The sequence below is a fragment of the Micropterus salmoides genome, unplaced genomic scaffold, assembly GCF_014851395.1.
Source record: "Micropterus salmoides isolate LMB-PRFRI ecotype aquatic unplaced genomic scaffold, ASM1485139v1 Ms_hic_scaffold_21, whole genome shotgun sequence".
In the NCBI taxonomy this organism is placed as follows: domain Eukaryota; kingdom Metazoa; phylum Chordata; class Actinopteri; order Centrarchiformes; family Centrarchidae; genus Micropterus; species Micropterus salmoides.
The window spans coordinates 27,943,036-27,959,507 of record NW_024041262.1 but is presented as its reverse complement, the minus strand read 5'-3'; the positions used below and the strand labels follow the sequence as shown (position 1 = coordinate 27,959,507).

The window sequence follows — 16,472 nt, the reverse complement described above, 5'->3', positions numbered from 1 at the left end:
CATTAAGGAGGTATCGCTCGTGGCGACGTTTACAGCTGGAGAATGTGTTGAGCGCAGGATTTAACAACACCGGACAATTTCTTACTTTCTAAAGAGAGAAAACAGCCTGGGGACGCGTCTGAGTTTTGGGAGGTGTTGAGTTTGGGGGAAACTATCTAAACTTTGTGAAACGCTGATTGTTAATAACGAAGATTGTTATTATTGGTCCCTTCTGCAGATGTGTCACATGACGTTATTCCTGTCTTTGTATAAATATGGCGTCAGTTTCTCTCAGCGTGTAAGCTGCTATGATCAGTGCTCGCACAGCGCTGCACTTATTTCTTACTGTATTTCATTAAAAGATGTATTTTTGAAAGAAGTGTTAATTAGCACCTCATGTTTAATTTAAAAGCTAAATGCGAAGCTATCAAATTAGTCGTTAGTTGCAGCCCTAAACCAGACTTATACTTTAAACAGAAAATAAAACAGGAAACAAAAATGTTTTAACAGAATGTTCCTTTAATTGATCAACAAAAAAACAAAAAATAAAACTAATCTTCTGTAACAGTTTGAAGTCGAGAGGGAAATATTTAATTATTCTAATGTAGAACAGCTTCAGAGAACCTGGTGGAACCTTCCTCAGGTTTATTATGTAGTGGAAGAAAAAAAGTGCAGGAGGGATCGATTAGTGACCGATTAATCAGCTGAGGCTGCGATGACGAGGCAAAACAAAAAAACAACTGCAGTCGACACTTTCAGTTTCCATAGATCAGACTATTGATCAGCTGCTGTTCATATCCTGTCCCTTCATGGACGGGACTTTCCCCAGTCCTCATCCACCCGGTTAGTCTCTCTAGAGTCCCCTCCAGCAGCACGTGAGAGGGGAAGCACTGCGCTACAGCACTGACCTGAAATATTACATTAGTGTGGTCCCGTGACTGCAAATAAACCAGTTCAGTGATAAACCAGATGAACCCGGCATGACGAGCACGAGGCGACAGCACCGGCCTGTTGCTCCACGTGAAGGAGACGTCGAACGCCACGTGTAAAGCGTCCTTCTGAAGTCAAACCCAGAGAATCCCATGAGGGCAAAGTCATCAAACTGTTTTAGATTTTCCTGCTGATTCGTGCAGGTTTTAAGTCCGAGTGAAGAGATCGAGACCTGATCCTGTCCCAGATAACCTGAGGCCTTACCAAGATGGCTGCCGAATGGCGGGACTTGCTTATATAAGGACTTAAGTTAAAGCGTTTAAGAAATTTAAACGTTCCTCCAAACAGACGGCAGCTGTGAAGTTACTTGCTCTATAGAGAGAAAGCAAGAAAAGCTCATTCAAAACGTCATTAACATTTCTAACAATTCACAGTAACTAAATTCCAGCCTGAGATGTTTGTCGCGTGGCTTCATATTTTTACACAACATTTTTCTGTCAGTTCCTCAGACCTTCGCTGAAAACATAAAGATTATTTCTCTCATTAACAAAAACTCATGTTGCAAATACATTTCAAGCTAAAAACAATATAAATGTAAATGTAAATGCTCCGTACTTGTATAGCGCCTTTCTAGTCTTTTCGACCACTCAAAGCGCTTTTACACTACATCTGCATTCACCAGTCACACACATTCATACACTGAGCCTAAGTAAAACTTATAAAACTTTGTCTTCAAACTGCTCAGACTTACAGACGAGATGTTGTACTAACGTACAAAATGTTTTGTTGTTCACTCAAAAATAGCAAACAAATTCCTGAAAGATTTAAAATAACCTCAATAAAAACAAAGAATCAAGTGAAATACAAACAAACTGTTAAATGTTTTGTGCGTATTCAATGTGTTGAATGTGCGTTTATATTATATATGTTTGTTTTATTTGTTTTCATTTAGGTATTTTATTTATTAGAGGATAAACATTTTGAAAAATCTCTCAAATTAATAATAAATTTGTTTTAAAGAGGCCAAAAGTGATCAAACGGACAAAGACTGTTTCCTGAAGCAATTTAGAAGTTTGAACATTTTTGGCACATTTTCTTATGAAAATAATTTGCTGATAAGTTTTTCAGCTCTAATTCATTCAGCAAGTGTTTTTCATATTTATTGAGATGGACACATTTTGTTTGGCATCAAACGAACGTTAAAGTTTAATAAACGACTGTTTATTCCCTGAATAAAAACACTTTAAGAGCAACGTCATCCTAAATCCACAGTTAATATTGTTACTTTATGACACAGCTGCGTTCAGCGACTCAAAAAACAGTTCCTATTTGCATTTTTTTGTTATTTCCTGTTTGAGAAGACGAGCGTCTGCCTGTTAGCCTGTTGCTCGCATTAGCGTCTGCCTGTCGTCCGTCTCTTTGTTTAACCCGTCGGATCGTCCAGGTGTCCATTGCGGTCATGTGACCGGCATGTGGCTTTAAAACAAACAAAAAGAGGCAGGAAGTTGAGTTCCCGTGGCTACAAAATAAAAGTCGTTCACAGTGTCTGGGTTGACACTCAGCTGGCCTTCAGCAGTCTCTAAATAAATCTACTTCCTATGAAGTGTCTGTGTGACGTCTATGTCGGCCAATCACAGCCCTCGTCACCAGACGTCTCTCTGGTGTTGATAAATACGATTGGTCCTTTCCTCTAAGGCTACGACGCAACACTGCTGCTGACCACCTCCTTGTTGAAGGCGATGAAGCAGTCTGATTGGTTGGACAGGCTGAGGGGGAGTTGCTGGTGCTTAGCGTCCTTGATGACGGCCAGGCGGCGGCGGCAGTGGCGGATCCCGATGATGGTGGCGAGGACGAGCGAGCTGGCCAGCATGGCGGCGCCACTGAGGAAGAAGGTGGGCGTGTAACTTCCTGTGACGTCAACCAGCCAACCTGCAGGAGGAGAAGAAGAAACGAGATTACTTATTTCTAATAGCTCGACACGCCGACACCGATCGACCAATCAGCCGCCTGCCCAGCGACCTGGCAGGAGTTATATAAGGAGGTGAACAGGAAGCTGTTGTTTTTACTCTGTTGGCTACTTGTGGATTTCCACATTGCTTCTGACAACATTACATCACATCCTGCTGATCAGTCAGTTTCCATATTGACCACTTCCCTCAGGCAGCTGTTGGGTTCAAGGCTGAAGGAATAAATTGATAACAGATAGAACACACGATACTGTAATATTTTCTTATCTATTTATTTATTGACAGCAGCGTTCTTCACAGCCAACCGTAAACAGACCTCAGATCAGCTGTAAACTAAAAACAAGTTCCCCCCCATCACTCTATCATCCAAACATCAGTTTAAACATTGTGACGCACCGTCTTAGATCAAAGTATCACCCAGTATAAAAAGTATTAATAAACTAAAAATAATCCAATAATATAAAAGAATAATTTTCAGGTGATTAAACTCAAATGAAAAACTCAAAATTATTATATTCCATTACTGCCCATATCCTTAATACTTACACACCACCCTTCAAGTATCACTGTTGTACTCTTACTAAAGTAAAAGTTGTCTCTAAATCAGCGGTTCTCAAACCTTTTCTTTTGACATCAAGGACCCTAAACTGACACAAATCAGACCAAGGACCTGATATGATTTTAGCTTTCAGATGTTTTACTACAGAAAGTGAATGAAACCAAAACAGTCAAACATTTTTTCATTATGTTGCTTATGGATGAAATTAATAGTGAAAATAAATTATTCCCCTTTTTGCCGCCTCAAGGACCGCTGGGGGTCCCCGGACCCCACGTTTAGAACCACCGCTGTACATAATATTACAAAGAGTACAGTCTAGACCTGCTCTATATGAAACGTGACATGACATAACTTCTGGTATGGTCTTTATAAATACAAGACTTTGTAGTATTTTTACATTGTAGTATTGCTACTTTTACTACCTACTAAGTAAAGGATCTGAACACCACTGAACCAAAACAACCTTAACAGATAATTACGTTTTATATCAACCTGTTCTGTTCTGGAGATTCAGGGAATTCAGTGTTTCCAAAGGTGTTGTTGTCAAATGTCTTAGATTTTGCCACAACCCAAAGAAATTCAGTTTACTGTCACAGAGAAGTAAAGAAGCCAGAAAATATTCACATTTGAGAAGTTGAAATCAGAGAATTTGAAGATTTTTTCTTTAATAGTTGACATTTAATCGACCAATCGTTGCCGCTCTACACAAAATCATCATCTGCACCAGCTTTCCAAGCAATCATGATTCTGACGCTAAGTAAAGTGGAACTTTACTTTAAGAAAATAACTGTTTTTATCTGCTTTTGTTCTGAGACAGTCAGTAACAGCTGACGAGGGAGGAAAACTAAAAGGAAGAAAGATATTGATTCAGCTTTAAAAAGAATAGATGTTCAATATTCAACATTTAGAAATATCTACAAAACCCTGACTTCACTACATTCAAGAGGAAACACTAAACCACCTTGAACACACCAACGTTTTTAGCCTTCGGTCATTAATCCTGTGATTTAAAGGTTGTTTCTGTTTCTTACCTCCGATTGGCGGGCTGATGAGGTAGGGGATGGCATGGAGGAAGTAGACCACACCCAGTGCCGAGGACAGGTACGGAGCTCCCACCAGGTCTGACGTCACCACGGGGATCAGCGCCACGTAGGCGCCGTCGAAGTAACCGTAGAGGACGGCAAAGGGCACGAGGAGAGGGAAGGAACGAAGCAACGGCGTGAAGAGGCAGCAGAGACCCTCCATCCCAACGGAGAACACGTAGCACGCCAGGCGGTACGGCTTCAGACACCTGCGAGACACAACAACACGTTTACATTTCATTTAATCATTTATAGCTACAGCTAACATTATCAATTCCTCTCTTGGTTTATAAAATATCGTAAAAATAGTGGAACAAATGTCCGAGGCAGAAAATCTTCACACATGAGAAACATTTGAATTTATCTTTGAACGATGTATTAAAGCCGGGGAAGGAAGCGCTGGAGAAACCAGGTCTTTCTTCAAAGCCACTCCCCCAAAATATGTGCACGAGAAGAGGGCACACATGTAGGTCGACAGGTAAACCACCAACTCAGATTACAGAACTAAATCACCGTCAATATGCAGACGACACACAGATTTATGTGACAATGTCTCCTGCAAATGGAGATTGGATGAGCCAACATTTCCTGTGGAGCCCAAGCAAAATGATTTAGAGGGTTTTACACCTGAATCATTTAGTTTGGATGAATCGCACTGGAGTTCGTTTCCCTCTTGGTGCGGTTTGTTTGGGCAGGTGTGAGCGTACCAACACCACCTCAAGGAGGTCTCGGTATGCTTTCAAACTAACTCGGGAGCGGCCCATTCTGACCTCTCCCGAGTGATCAGACCTTGGACAGAACCGACTGGAAGACCAAACCAAGTGTTTGTTGCCAGTTTTCCCTTAAGCAACACAGCCCCATGGCATCTCACAAACCAACTTCTTTCCAGCATGTTTATTCTGACAAATTGAAGAGTTTAGAAGCTACATTCAAAGACGCATCTGCCAAAGAGTGATGTGACTTGTGTTGCTGCATTTTTGAGCAAACAGTGGGGTGTGAAAAGGAACTGAAACGGCTGAAAAGACGGACCAAATGAACCGAACTACAGAAGCAAAAGCACTCTAAAAGTCAGCGCTCAGCTCCACTCGCTAACGTTAAAGACCACAATCCTGACCAGAGGACTTGGTGTAGTCCTGGACTCAGTTTTAACATTTAGAGAACCACAAGTTTGTTGTATCTCACCAAGGCCAGAAGAGACCACATCAGTCCAGCTCTCTGACCTTTACACTGATGTGCTTTCAATTCAAGTCGGACACACTGTCCATCTTATAATTGTGGACATGTTACGGTATTCTTATGTGCAAAATACATCAGTTAAACATGTTGTCTACTGATATTGAGGTAAATGGAATGCAGCATGACTTCCTGTTTGTCAGCAGGAATATTTATAAAGCACTGAATAGTTTTCTGATCTGCTGACACATTCGGAACACATCGATATGCAGTCATACCTCCTGTCTGTCAGCCAGCCGAAGGTGATGTTCCCCACGATGTCGATGACTCCCAGGATGGACATGAGAAAGGCGGCCTGCTGGTGGCGGACCCCGACGCTCAGAGCGTAGGGCACCATGTAGACGAACGGGAGGCTGCAGCCGCTGGCCAGGAACAGGAAGGACACGGACAGGCCCAGGAAGTCTGGCAGCAGCAGGAAACGGTACTCCTTACTGGACAGGAAGCAGGAGCTGAAGCACCACCTCTTCTTTAGCTGAGTGGTGGGGTTTCCCGGCAGCAGGGGGAGGGGCAGCGGTGGCAAGGATGAAGGCGACGATAACTTCCCTGATGACAAGAGGCTGTCCTCCTCTTTGGACAGTTTTATTGCAAGCTCGGCGTCCTGTGACGAAATGATACCTGCAGCAGGAGACAGAGAGGTGAGGATGAGGAGGACAATCTACAGTTGCAGAGAGAGCTTATCTCTCGGAGAGCTGATGCCCGTTCTACTGCCATCAACCAATCATGCAGCATTGTTGCCGCGATGTACTACGTGACAGTAGCAGGAGTACTAGTAGCACCATGGGTGTATTTGTATTGTAAAGTAGTGTTGTACAGTGCTTCTCCTCACCAAGTCTCTCCTCCCCCACTGACTCCCCCTCCTCTCCCTCCCCCTCCGCCTCATCCTCCCGCAGTGTGATTGGTCGGAGCAGCGCCCCACAGACGCACAGGTTGGCGACGAAGGCACTGAGGATGAGCAGCGCCCCCCTCCACGAGTACAGCTCAATTAGCACCTGCACCGCCGGCGCCAAGATGAAGGTGCCGATCCCGCTGCCCGACATGGCGAGGCCGTATGCCAACGCCTTCCGCCGGTGGAAGTAACAGCCAACCATGGCGATGGACGGAGTGTAACAGAGAGCGAATCCCAGACCTGGAAAAGGAGGACATTTGTAGAAAGTTAAGACGTGTTTTAGGGTACGTGGAGACAAATTTTGAAAGTTGTTGCAGCAACAAGAAAAGCATCTAAGTCTCAAAGTTCAGGAATTATAAGTTAAAATGTTCACTGAAGGCCACAGAGTGGCGCTATCTGCATAAAAAACCAGCACTCAGTTCTCAGATATATTTTTATAAAGTGATGACCTGTCAGGACTCCCATGGAGAGGTAGAGAAGCTCCAGGCTGGTGGCGAAGGAGCTGATGAGGAGCCCGCAGGAGGAAAGGAGCCCACCGAGCATCACTGCCGCCCGGCAGGACCAACGGTTACCAACCAGGCTGCCGACAGGAGCTACACACACACACAGAAACACAGTCAGCTGTTTGAAGACAGACCCAGCTGATCTGTCAGTGCGGCGTCAGTACTGACCACAGAGCATGGTGGTGCAGTCCACCAGGCTGTGGATCCAGGCCGTCGAAGAGTAGTCGGCTCCGAAATGTCCTTGAAACTCCACAAAGAAGATGGAGACACACCTGCAGAGACACACAGCGCGGATCATTCAGTGATTCCCGATCAATTACTATTTAAAACAGAAAGAAGCAGCGTGTCCTGAGACAGCTGATATCGTCTCCTATCAGCAGTGAGAGAAGAATCAACATCACTCAGCAGGTCAGTGCAGGGTCAGGTAGGTGTGTAAAGGCAGAGGGAGGACGCGCTCATCTGTTCCTAGCCTGCCTGCTTTTCTGCTGGACCAATGCCGACCTTTGCTCTGAACCCCCACAGACTTAGCTGACGTCACCTGGTAAGTGTTTGAGTGCGAGAGGCTGCAAGAGCCCGAAACGGTTTAATGGGACAGACTTTACAACCTGTCACGTTACCGCCAAAACAAGTTACGTACAATTGTGGGTTTGGGACTTTTATTATACATGGGACTTTTATTATACATGTTTTCCTTTAGCCACAATTCGCGCCCTTGACTGACTCTTCTTACTACTTTGAGTGTGTAATTGCGTTCACACTGAGGAGTATGGCAGCATGCAGTGCACTATGGGTACCCAGATGGCGCACTTATAACGGTCAGAAAGTTGAGTGTCATGGTCTCCTCCACAGTCGCCATGTCGGCTATGTAGTGGAACATTTTTTCAAACTTGTGAAAGTGGCGGCCGAGGAAGCTGCAGTTACTGCGTTCTCGTAAAAGCAGACGTATGCTCGTTTTTAATAAAATGTATTTAAAGTCAAGTGAGCTTTTAAGCCGGCAGGCGACAACCGCAATTCAGCTGAATCGCACCAGAGTTTGTTTCCCACTTAGTGTGGTTCGCTTGGGCAGATCTTGTGAACATCAGTAAAATCCCCTAGTACTTTTTACTCACTGTAGGATTTCAGAACGTAATAATTATACTTAATAATAACAGTAATTAGCGGACAGCGGCCGTGCACGCCGACATGTGAGTTTACTGGCTGAGTTGTACAGTTCGACTGCACGTGTGGGGCTTTTAGTAAATAATCTCACGAGTGTCTCGTCCTCAATGACCCTGTACACCCCCCCACAGTGTGTGTGTGTGTGTGTTATATAATGAGTACATGTACAGACAGACTGTCCAGTTTCAGCTGATTTCTGTTCTGGGTGTAAAAGTCTCAGTTATGTAAGAACACGTCTTCCTGTCTCGTGTTAGTTATCTTCCAGCTGTGAGCGGCTTTATGCATTGCATTGTGGGAGTGTGCACAAGTGTTAAATAACAATTGCACACAAGTAGCACATGTTTTTGTATGAATGAAGTTTTGTGTAACTTTTCCAGCCCAGACTGAACCAGAGAGAGCTTGAAGAGGAGCGGCTGGAGTGCAAACTGTGAACAGGAAATGTTTGTCAAAGGTCACAGCAGGAAGGAAGGAGGTCAAAGGTCACGTCCAGCGACTCCGCTGAAGTCTGTTTGATGTCGACTAACAAGAGAAACGTGAGGACGACTGCTCTGCATCGCGTTGCAGCAGCTTTTCATGAATCCTGAACCCAAAGTTCATCCTAAGCTCCTAATACCTGCTAACTGGTTTCAAACCAGTTGCATCATTAAAACTTAAACAGTTCAACATGTGGTGAAATCCTCCTCTTCCTCTCTGAAAGCCAGATGTTCAGCTCCACTTTCATGTTTGTGCACTAAATATGAAGCTACAGCTTGCAGCCAGTTAGCTTAGCTTAGCATAAATACTGGTAACAGGGGGAAAAAGTTAGCTTGGCGACGTCCTGTACAAAACTACAGAAAGTAACTTGACCGCTTTTCCCCAAAACATTATCTTTAGAAAAAGTAAGGAAAAACATCGACTTGTACAAATTATGTACATGATATGAAAAAATGAACCAAATAAAAGCTGCAAGCAGCATTGGACGGGCCCTCATGCCGTGACACGCCTGCAGCGCAGTAGGTGGGGAGACGAGACTCTGAATTATCATGCGTTTTGAACTGGTCACAAAGTTGTTAAACCTCACTTCCTGTGTCCCCCAGGTGGGCTAGACAAAAATGCTAATCACATGTTGGGTCCCAGAAAATGAAGCCTGTTTCACGCTGTGAAAATGCCAAGTAAATCAAATGATTTTGGTCACTAAGGGCTTACTTCCTGTGGCCAGTGGGTGATGCTATGGCATTGAGTGACTGCGGCTGACTTGCAGCCGTCTTGCTGAGGTTTTAATGTACACAAGTTACAACAACATCCTGTTTCATTGCGAATAATATATATTCAACGCCACGGACACACCCTTGAAGAAAACCTCACAGATAGCACAACTTTTCGTTATTTCCTTTAGATTGCATAGCTAGAAACTTGAATCTGATTAATTCTGTTGGAGGAGTTTGTTAAATTATGGACCCTGTAAAACGCCAAAACTGACCTTTATTCAAAATGGCTGACTTCCTGTTGGGTTTAGGGCATCACTCCCAGAGGCTTTTTTGTAGGTCTGGACATGATACACATGCCACAAAAACATTGTACATCGCGTTAAAATGTGCTCTTTAGGGGGCGCCAGCGAGCCATTTTGCCACCACCATGCACGAAAACCCTATGACACGTAAATTTTCGTCATGAATTTTGTGAGGTTTTCGTGCACGTTTAGGCTGCCAAAAATGTGCTTCATTTGCAGAACGAAAGAAAGAAACAAAAAGAATTCCTTCAGGGTCCTCGCATGTTTCGTGCTCGGGCCCTAATATATAAAATGTTGTGTATTTTTATAAATAATTGCATGGATTGTCAGTGGTAGATCTCGTGCTGTATTGATTCTTTGTAGTTGCTGATTTTGAAGCTCTCATTTAATTTAAACTCATCTGTTCATATTTTATTTTTTATAAACTTAGCTGATGAAATTAAAGGGAGCTGTAACTTTGTTCAGGTGTCAGAGTCTCATACTGAGACCTTCAGAGCTTCACACACTAGCTCAGTGTTTCAATTAGCTCAAAGTGACGTGTTTCAGTCGAGCCAAGTCTGAAGAGGACGTGTTCTGTAATGTAGCTTTCCCTCCGGCGCCCCCTTCAAGACAAACTGAAGCCTCGAACCAGAAGTGCCTAACTTTTGTAGCAAACTCACTGATGGGGGCTATAACCTTGGTGTTTGGTTTGATAGTAATTTAAATTTCGAGCAGCACACCACAAAGCTTGTTCAATCATGTTTTTATCAACTTAGAAATATAGCAAAAATTCGATCTATGTTAACTTTTAAGGACACCGAGACCATTTTACAGGCCTTCATCTCATCACGCCTGGATTATTGCAACAGCCTTTTCACCTGTTTAACCCAAAAATCTATTGATCGACTCCAGACTGTCCAGAACTCAGCTGCCAGGCTTTTAACCAGAACAAAGAAATATGACCACATTACTCCTATTTTAGCTTCATTACACTGGCTCCCAGTATGTTTTAGAATTGACTTTAAAATTCTATTGATCACTTTTAAAGCTCTTCATGGCCTCTCGCCTTGTTATATTTCTGACCTTTTAGTCCCATACGCACCAGCACGTACCTTGAGATCCTCGGGCAGAGGTCTGTTGTCTGTTCCAGAGTCTCGACTGAAAACTAAAGGGGACAGAGCGTTTGCTGTCAGGGCCCCGAGGCTCTGGAACAGCCTGCCCGAGGAAATCAGGTCGGCTGAGTCAGTGAACTCTTTTAAGTCCCTTCTTAAAACATACTTTTATAGGAGAGCTTTTCCCGATCTTATTTGACTTTATTTTATCCCTTTTATTTTATTCTATTTTACTAATTTTATATTAATTTTTCATGCTCTTATCTTGTTTTTTGTATTATTCTTTACACTTGTTAAAGCACTTTGTAACTTGTTTTTGAAAAGTGCTCTACAAATAAGGATTATTATTATTATATTATTATAAAATCCAAGCTTTGGCGAACTCGACTTATGAATTCGCACCTTTGACTAATGAGCTGATCTCTGTTTGGACGGAGAGTCCAACATGGAGGCAGTGTTGCTAATGTCTGGTTCATTTGTCCGCCATACCCCACTCTGTACCCTACACCGTACCGTACGCAGTAGCCTGATGTGCACCTCCCCAGAAGTGTAACTACATGTTGCAGCGACACACACCACAGGAACTGTGATGAACAGGTGGAACATAGAAAGTCTAATAAATCTTTTTGTCTATAAAAATGTCTGAGGATACATTAAGCTCCTGAATGCATAGTTTTATTTTACAGGCACAGAACTAACGATCATTTTCAACACCAACTTATCTGCCAGTTATTTTCTCAATGAATCCTTTGGTGTTATAAAATATTACATAAAAACATACTTTTATTGTCAATCAACAGAGCGACTCATTGTTTCAGCTTTAAACTAAATATATTGATCTAATCTGCATAATGAGAACTTTTGTGTTTGATCACTGACGTACTTATTAGTACTTGTGTGCTGTTACTGAGGTCGAGTTCTGAGTGTAGGACTTTGTGTTCAAAGTTTCTGCTGTGACGGCAGTGAAAGATCTTTAAGACGTTGTTGATCATCAGCTGTTTCACAACCTGTGTGTGTGTAATAGTGTGTATCAGTGTGTGTATCTCTGTATTAGTGTGTGTGTGGTGTTGACAGACTCTCTGTCAGTAAAACCTGCCCTCTCTCTCTCTCTGACTTTAACTATTCATAGCCCGGCTGACTGTTACCGGAGCTGCAACGTGTTGACTGCTTCACATCAGACGTTACAGAGGAATGTCCTGCTGCAGGTCTTTATGAGATGATCGTGTTGCTGAGAATCTGGATCTGTTTCAACCTGCCAGACCTGTTTACAAACTCCCTCACACTTCGGGGCTTATCTGCAGCTGTACTGACACACAGCAGTGAACTATCGTGCTGACATTATGTTTACCATCTTAGTTTGTAGACTGCATTAGATTGTTCAGGTGTACCTAATAAAGTGGCCGCTGTGCGTGCGTTACCTGGTCACAGCTCGCGTGCAGACCGTCATCATGAAGCAGCAGCCGACGATCACCCAGCCCCATCCTCCGTCCGGAGGTGACACCACGCCGCTCTGCCGCTTCCCATCAACCATTGCTACTGCAGCTGCTGACTGGACCAGACTCGCTGTGCTGGTCTCTGGTCCTGGTCCTGATCACAGATAATAAACCAGTTAAAGAGTCTGTCTTGCTGACAGGAACCGTCCTCGTGTGCTGCTTCTGCTTTGATTCTCCAGACGCAAAATGTGAAGGCTAGTCAAGCTGGTCCAGCTGGTTGGCTTAAAGTTTGGAGGTGGATCTGATGTACAGCTGTGTCTCTGCAGGTTTACTCCTCCAGGCCAGGGATCCAGGTGGAGTCTCCTTCACTGACAGCAGACCGGCCGGCTGGGTGGAGCTGAGTAGCCCAGTTTAGGATGAATCAATTAAATCAGTCCAACAGCACCGAGTGAAGAAAACAGAATAGAGAGTGCAGAGTTGAGCAAAGTAAAGGTGACTAGAGTAAACATCTTCTCTTGCTGGCTCTGAGTCCGCCCGGCAGACTCTGGCTGAGTCTGTCTCACTGTGTCTCTGAAACTTCAGTTAAAAAGCTTCTTCAGTCAATAAGTGACCAGCTGACCCTCAATCATTAACCAACTGCTCTGCGTGAACTCTGGAGGTGCTGAGGCATTAAACAAGCGCACCCAGATCCACAGGAGCGCTTAATCTCAAACCCCTTTATCCTCTAAATTCTGTGTGTGTCGCCTGCTCAGCCTAGAACCAAGCGCTCCCTCCTTCACAGCTTCAACAACCCGAGCAGACCTGACAGGGAGCGCTTCATTCACTGCGACCGGCACCTCCCCCGCCCCTGGGGCAGCGCAGGGTGGGGCGGGTTCTTTTGTGGAGAGGCCGGCATCTGGTGTCAGGTGTCAGAGAAGAAGCATGCCCAGACAGACTGGTCTAACGGGACGGTATTTATGTCCCACAGCTCCCAGTGTGTTTATTTAGGTCCTGAGAGGTGTTTACTCCCAGTAAGATATTGAGGTCAGATACATTACAGACCAGGACCAGGACCAAAACTGGGACCACAACCCTGGTTCAGATTATCATACAGACAAAATATAGAAACAACAATAAAGTGAACTCACCTGAGTTATTAAGTGGACCTTTGAATTATTGATTACTGACTTGCTAATAAAACCTTGTATCTCTTTAGTTTAAGAGTTTCTGAATAATTTAAATATTTCACAGTGAAAATTTATTTTACTTTAAAAATCAATTAATGACTCTTAATTACGATCGTTAAATGGTCTGATTATCGGTCCGTGACTCTTCATCACGTTTCAGCTTTGATCCAAACTAGTTTCAGTTTCTCTCTCTCGATTAGAAAGTGCTTTAATTGGCCTGGATGTTAGAACAGAAACAGTTTACTGAAAACCCAAAAGAACCATTCAGCCATCTGTCTCTCACCCACTGAGCTCCATGTTCAGTCTTCATCCTCTGGGAGCCTCCTCCCCCTCCTCCCCCCCTCCTCCTCCCCTCCTACCCTCATCCTCCTCCGTCCTCCTCCTACCCTCATTCTCCCCCCATCCTCTCCCTCCTCCTCCCCTTCTTCCTCCCCTCCTACCCTCATCCTCCTCCGTCCTCCTCCTACCCTCATTCTCCCCCCATCCTCTCCCTCCTCCTCCCCTTCTTCCTCCCCTCCTCCCCTCATCCTCCTCCCCTCATTCTCCCCCCATCCTCTCCCTCCTCCTCCCCTTCTTCCTCCCCTCCTACCCTCCTCCTCCCCCTCCTCCTCCTTCCTCCCGTCCTCCTCCCCTCCGCCTCTGTCGCCTAGTGCTGCTCTTGGTGGGAACTGTTGGGCTTCTGTAAATAACATCACAGTTTACAGTCTAGACCTGCTCTTTTATGAAAAGCGCTGTGAGATAACGTCTCGGGTTACGTATGTAACCCTTGTTCCCCGAGAAGGAGAACTCAAACTGCGTCGGTGACGACACTATGGGAACACCTCTGGGCGTGGCAGGGCTGAACTATGAATGAAACTACTCCAATCCTATTGGTGTTACTAGAACGGTAGTGTGTGACGGCGTAACCGGAGGGGGTATATAAGCACGCCGGCACATAGGACACATTAGCCCCTTTCTATGAAGCAAGGCACTCCAGGCGGGTTGAGGTGTGGCGGACCGACGCAGTGTCTAGTTCCCCTTCTCGGGGAACAAGGGTTACATAAATAACCCGAGACGTTCCCCGTCGGTGACGACACTATGGGAACGAGATCACCACTTAGGCCACGCCGAAACCCCGCCTACCCCCAGCGTGCAGAACCTGATGGCACAACTAGGAGAAGAGCGCACAGGTGCCGGGTGCAGAAAGCAGGTCCAGGCTGTAAAACCGGATAAAAGTGTGAGGGGTGGCCCAGCCAGCCGCGTCACACAAATCCTGGAGTGACACCCCTGCACGAGGGCCAAGAAGCCGCCATGCCTTGAGTAGAGTGCGTCCTCATGGCCGTAGGTGAAGGTAAACCGCGCACCTGATAGGCCAGGGAAATAGTCTGAACGATCCAGTTGCTGATGTGTTTCGGGTCCCCAAGCTGGGCTCCCCGCTTCTAAACACACCAGCAACTGGTCTGCTTTCCTCCACCGGGAAGACCTCAGAGTGTAAATACAGAGCAGATGAAGTCTCCCGTCCTCCGCCGTCACATGAGGTGGGGGATGAAACGCCTGCAGCACCGTGGACCCTGCCAGTCTGGCCGGAACTTTAGGGACATAACCTGGACAAGGGTGCAGGATGGCCCTGTCCCTCCCCGGGGCAAATTCCTGGCATCGGGGAGAAACCGAAAGTGCCTGGAGATCCCCCGCCCTCCTCAGAGAGGTGATAGCGAGGAGAAAGGTCATCTTAAGGGTCAGGTGCTTGGCCTCAGCCAACTCCAGGGATCCAGGTGGGAACCCTGGAACGAGTCACGGGTCTCATCCTCTTGGCTCCATGGAGGAAGCGCACGACCAGAGGAAGCCTCTCCAAGGGCCCATCACTCAGAGGGGCGTGGAATGCTGCAATGGCAGCCACATACACTTTGAGCGTGGACGGGGAGAGGCCGGCAGAGAAACGGTGCTGGATGAACTCCAGTATTACAATTACTGAGCAGGTAACTGGGTCCACCACCCATTCTCTGGACCAGGTGGTGAACACATTCCACTTTAGGCCGTACATCCTTCTCGTGGACGGGGCTCTGGAGATGAGCAGCGTCTCGACTGCTCCTGTCGTCAGGCCCGCCTCTATTGAACTGCGCCCCCTCAGGGGCCAGACCCATAGCTGCCACAGGGTGGGGTGCGGGTGAAAGATCCGGCCCTCCGCCTGGGACAGCAGGTCTCGATATTAAATCCGAGAACCACACTCGTGGCGGCCAAAACGGGCCTCAGCCCCTGTCTCGACAGCAGGTCTGGTCCTTGATTCCGGGTCCCTGGTGATAGAAATAGGCCACCACTGCCGTATTGTCGGTTCTGACAAGGATGTGGCGACCGCGGAGGGTGGGCAGCAAACTCCTCAGAGTTCTGAAAACCGCCAAAATTTCCAGGCAATTTATGTACCAAGAGAAATGATGCTCCTCCCAGGAGCCTCTCGCGAAGCAGCCGTCCATGACCGCGCCCATCCTGTGAGTGAGGCGTCTGTTGAAATAATTGTTCGGCGACAGATCGCTCCCAACACGGGACCTTGGGACAGGAACCAAGATTTCCTCCATACAGACAGGGAACGAAGGCATCCGCTCGTAACCCGTATCAGACGGAGCGGATTTCCCCTCGGGGAGAATCCCTTGGATTTTAGCCACCACTGCAGGGCTCTCATGTGCAGTAGTCCGGAAGGTATTATACTGGACGCTGCTGCCAGAAGACCCAACACCCTCTGAAATTGTTTTACAGTGATGCCGCGGCCTAACTGCACTCTGGTTACTGAGGACAAAATGGACTCGATGCGTGTGGGAGACAGGTGGGCCCGCATCGTCATTGAGTCCCACACCACCCCTTGGAACGTGGTCCGGTGGGCGGGTTTCAGCACGCTCTTCTTCGCGTTGAGCCGCAGCCCCAAACGCTGAAGGTGGGCGAGGACGACATCTTGATGCCAAACCGCTAACTCTCGAGACTGGGCCAGGACAAGCCAGTCGTCGATTTAGTTCAGTATGCGGATGCCC

General features: G+C 46.0%; 1 protein-coding gene across 1 annotated transcript; it reads right to left on the bottom strand.

Annotated features, from left to right (window-relative positions):
- Positions 1-784: 784 nt before the first annotated feature.
- Positions 785-13,462, bottom strand: slc16a12b (solute carrier family 16 member 12b). Its single transcript, XM_038735668.1, has 7 exons — positions 12,296-13,462; positions 7,308-7,411; positions 7,086-7,229; positions 6,577-6,876; positions 5,969-6,365; positions 4,467-4,726; positions 785-2,838 (listed from the first exon to the last, which is right to left on the bottom strand). Exons 1-7 carry the CDS (start codon positions 12,406-12,408, stop codon positions 2,606-2,608), a joined length of 1,551 nt encoding a protein of 516 aa, XP_038591596.1. The 5' UTR covers positions 12,409-13,462; the 3' UTR covers positions 785-2,605.
- Between the last annotated feature and the right edge of the window lie 3,010 nt (positions 13,463-16,472).

Excerpts from the sequence above, each read along its gene's own strand:
- slc16a12b (XM_038735668.1), bottom strand. The coding sequence starts at position 12,408 with ATGGTTGATGGGAAGCGGCAGAGCGGCGTGGTGTCACCTCCGGACGGA. Across the intron at positions 6,877-7,085 it reads CTCCATGGGAGTCCTGACAG|GTCTGGGATTCGCTCTCTGT; the intron begins GTCATCACTTTA and ends CTCCTTTTCCAG. Across the intron at positions 4,727-5,968 it reads GGCTGGCTGACAGACAGGAG|GTGTCTGAAGCCGTACCGCC; the intron begins GTATGACTGCAT and ends TGTGTCTCGCAG.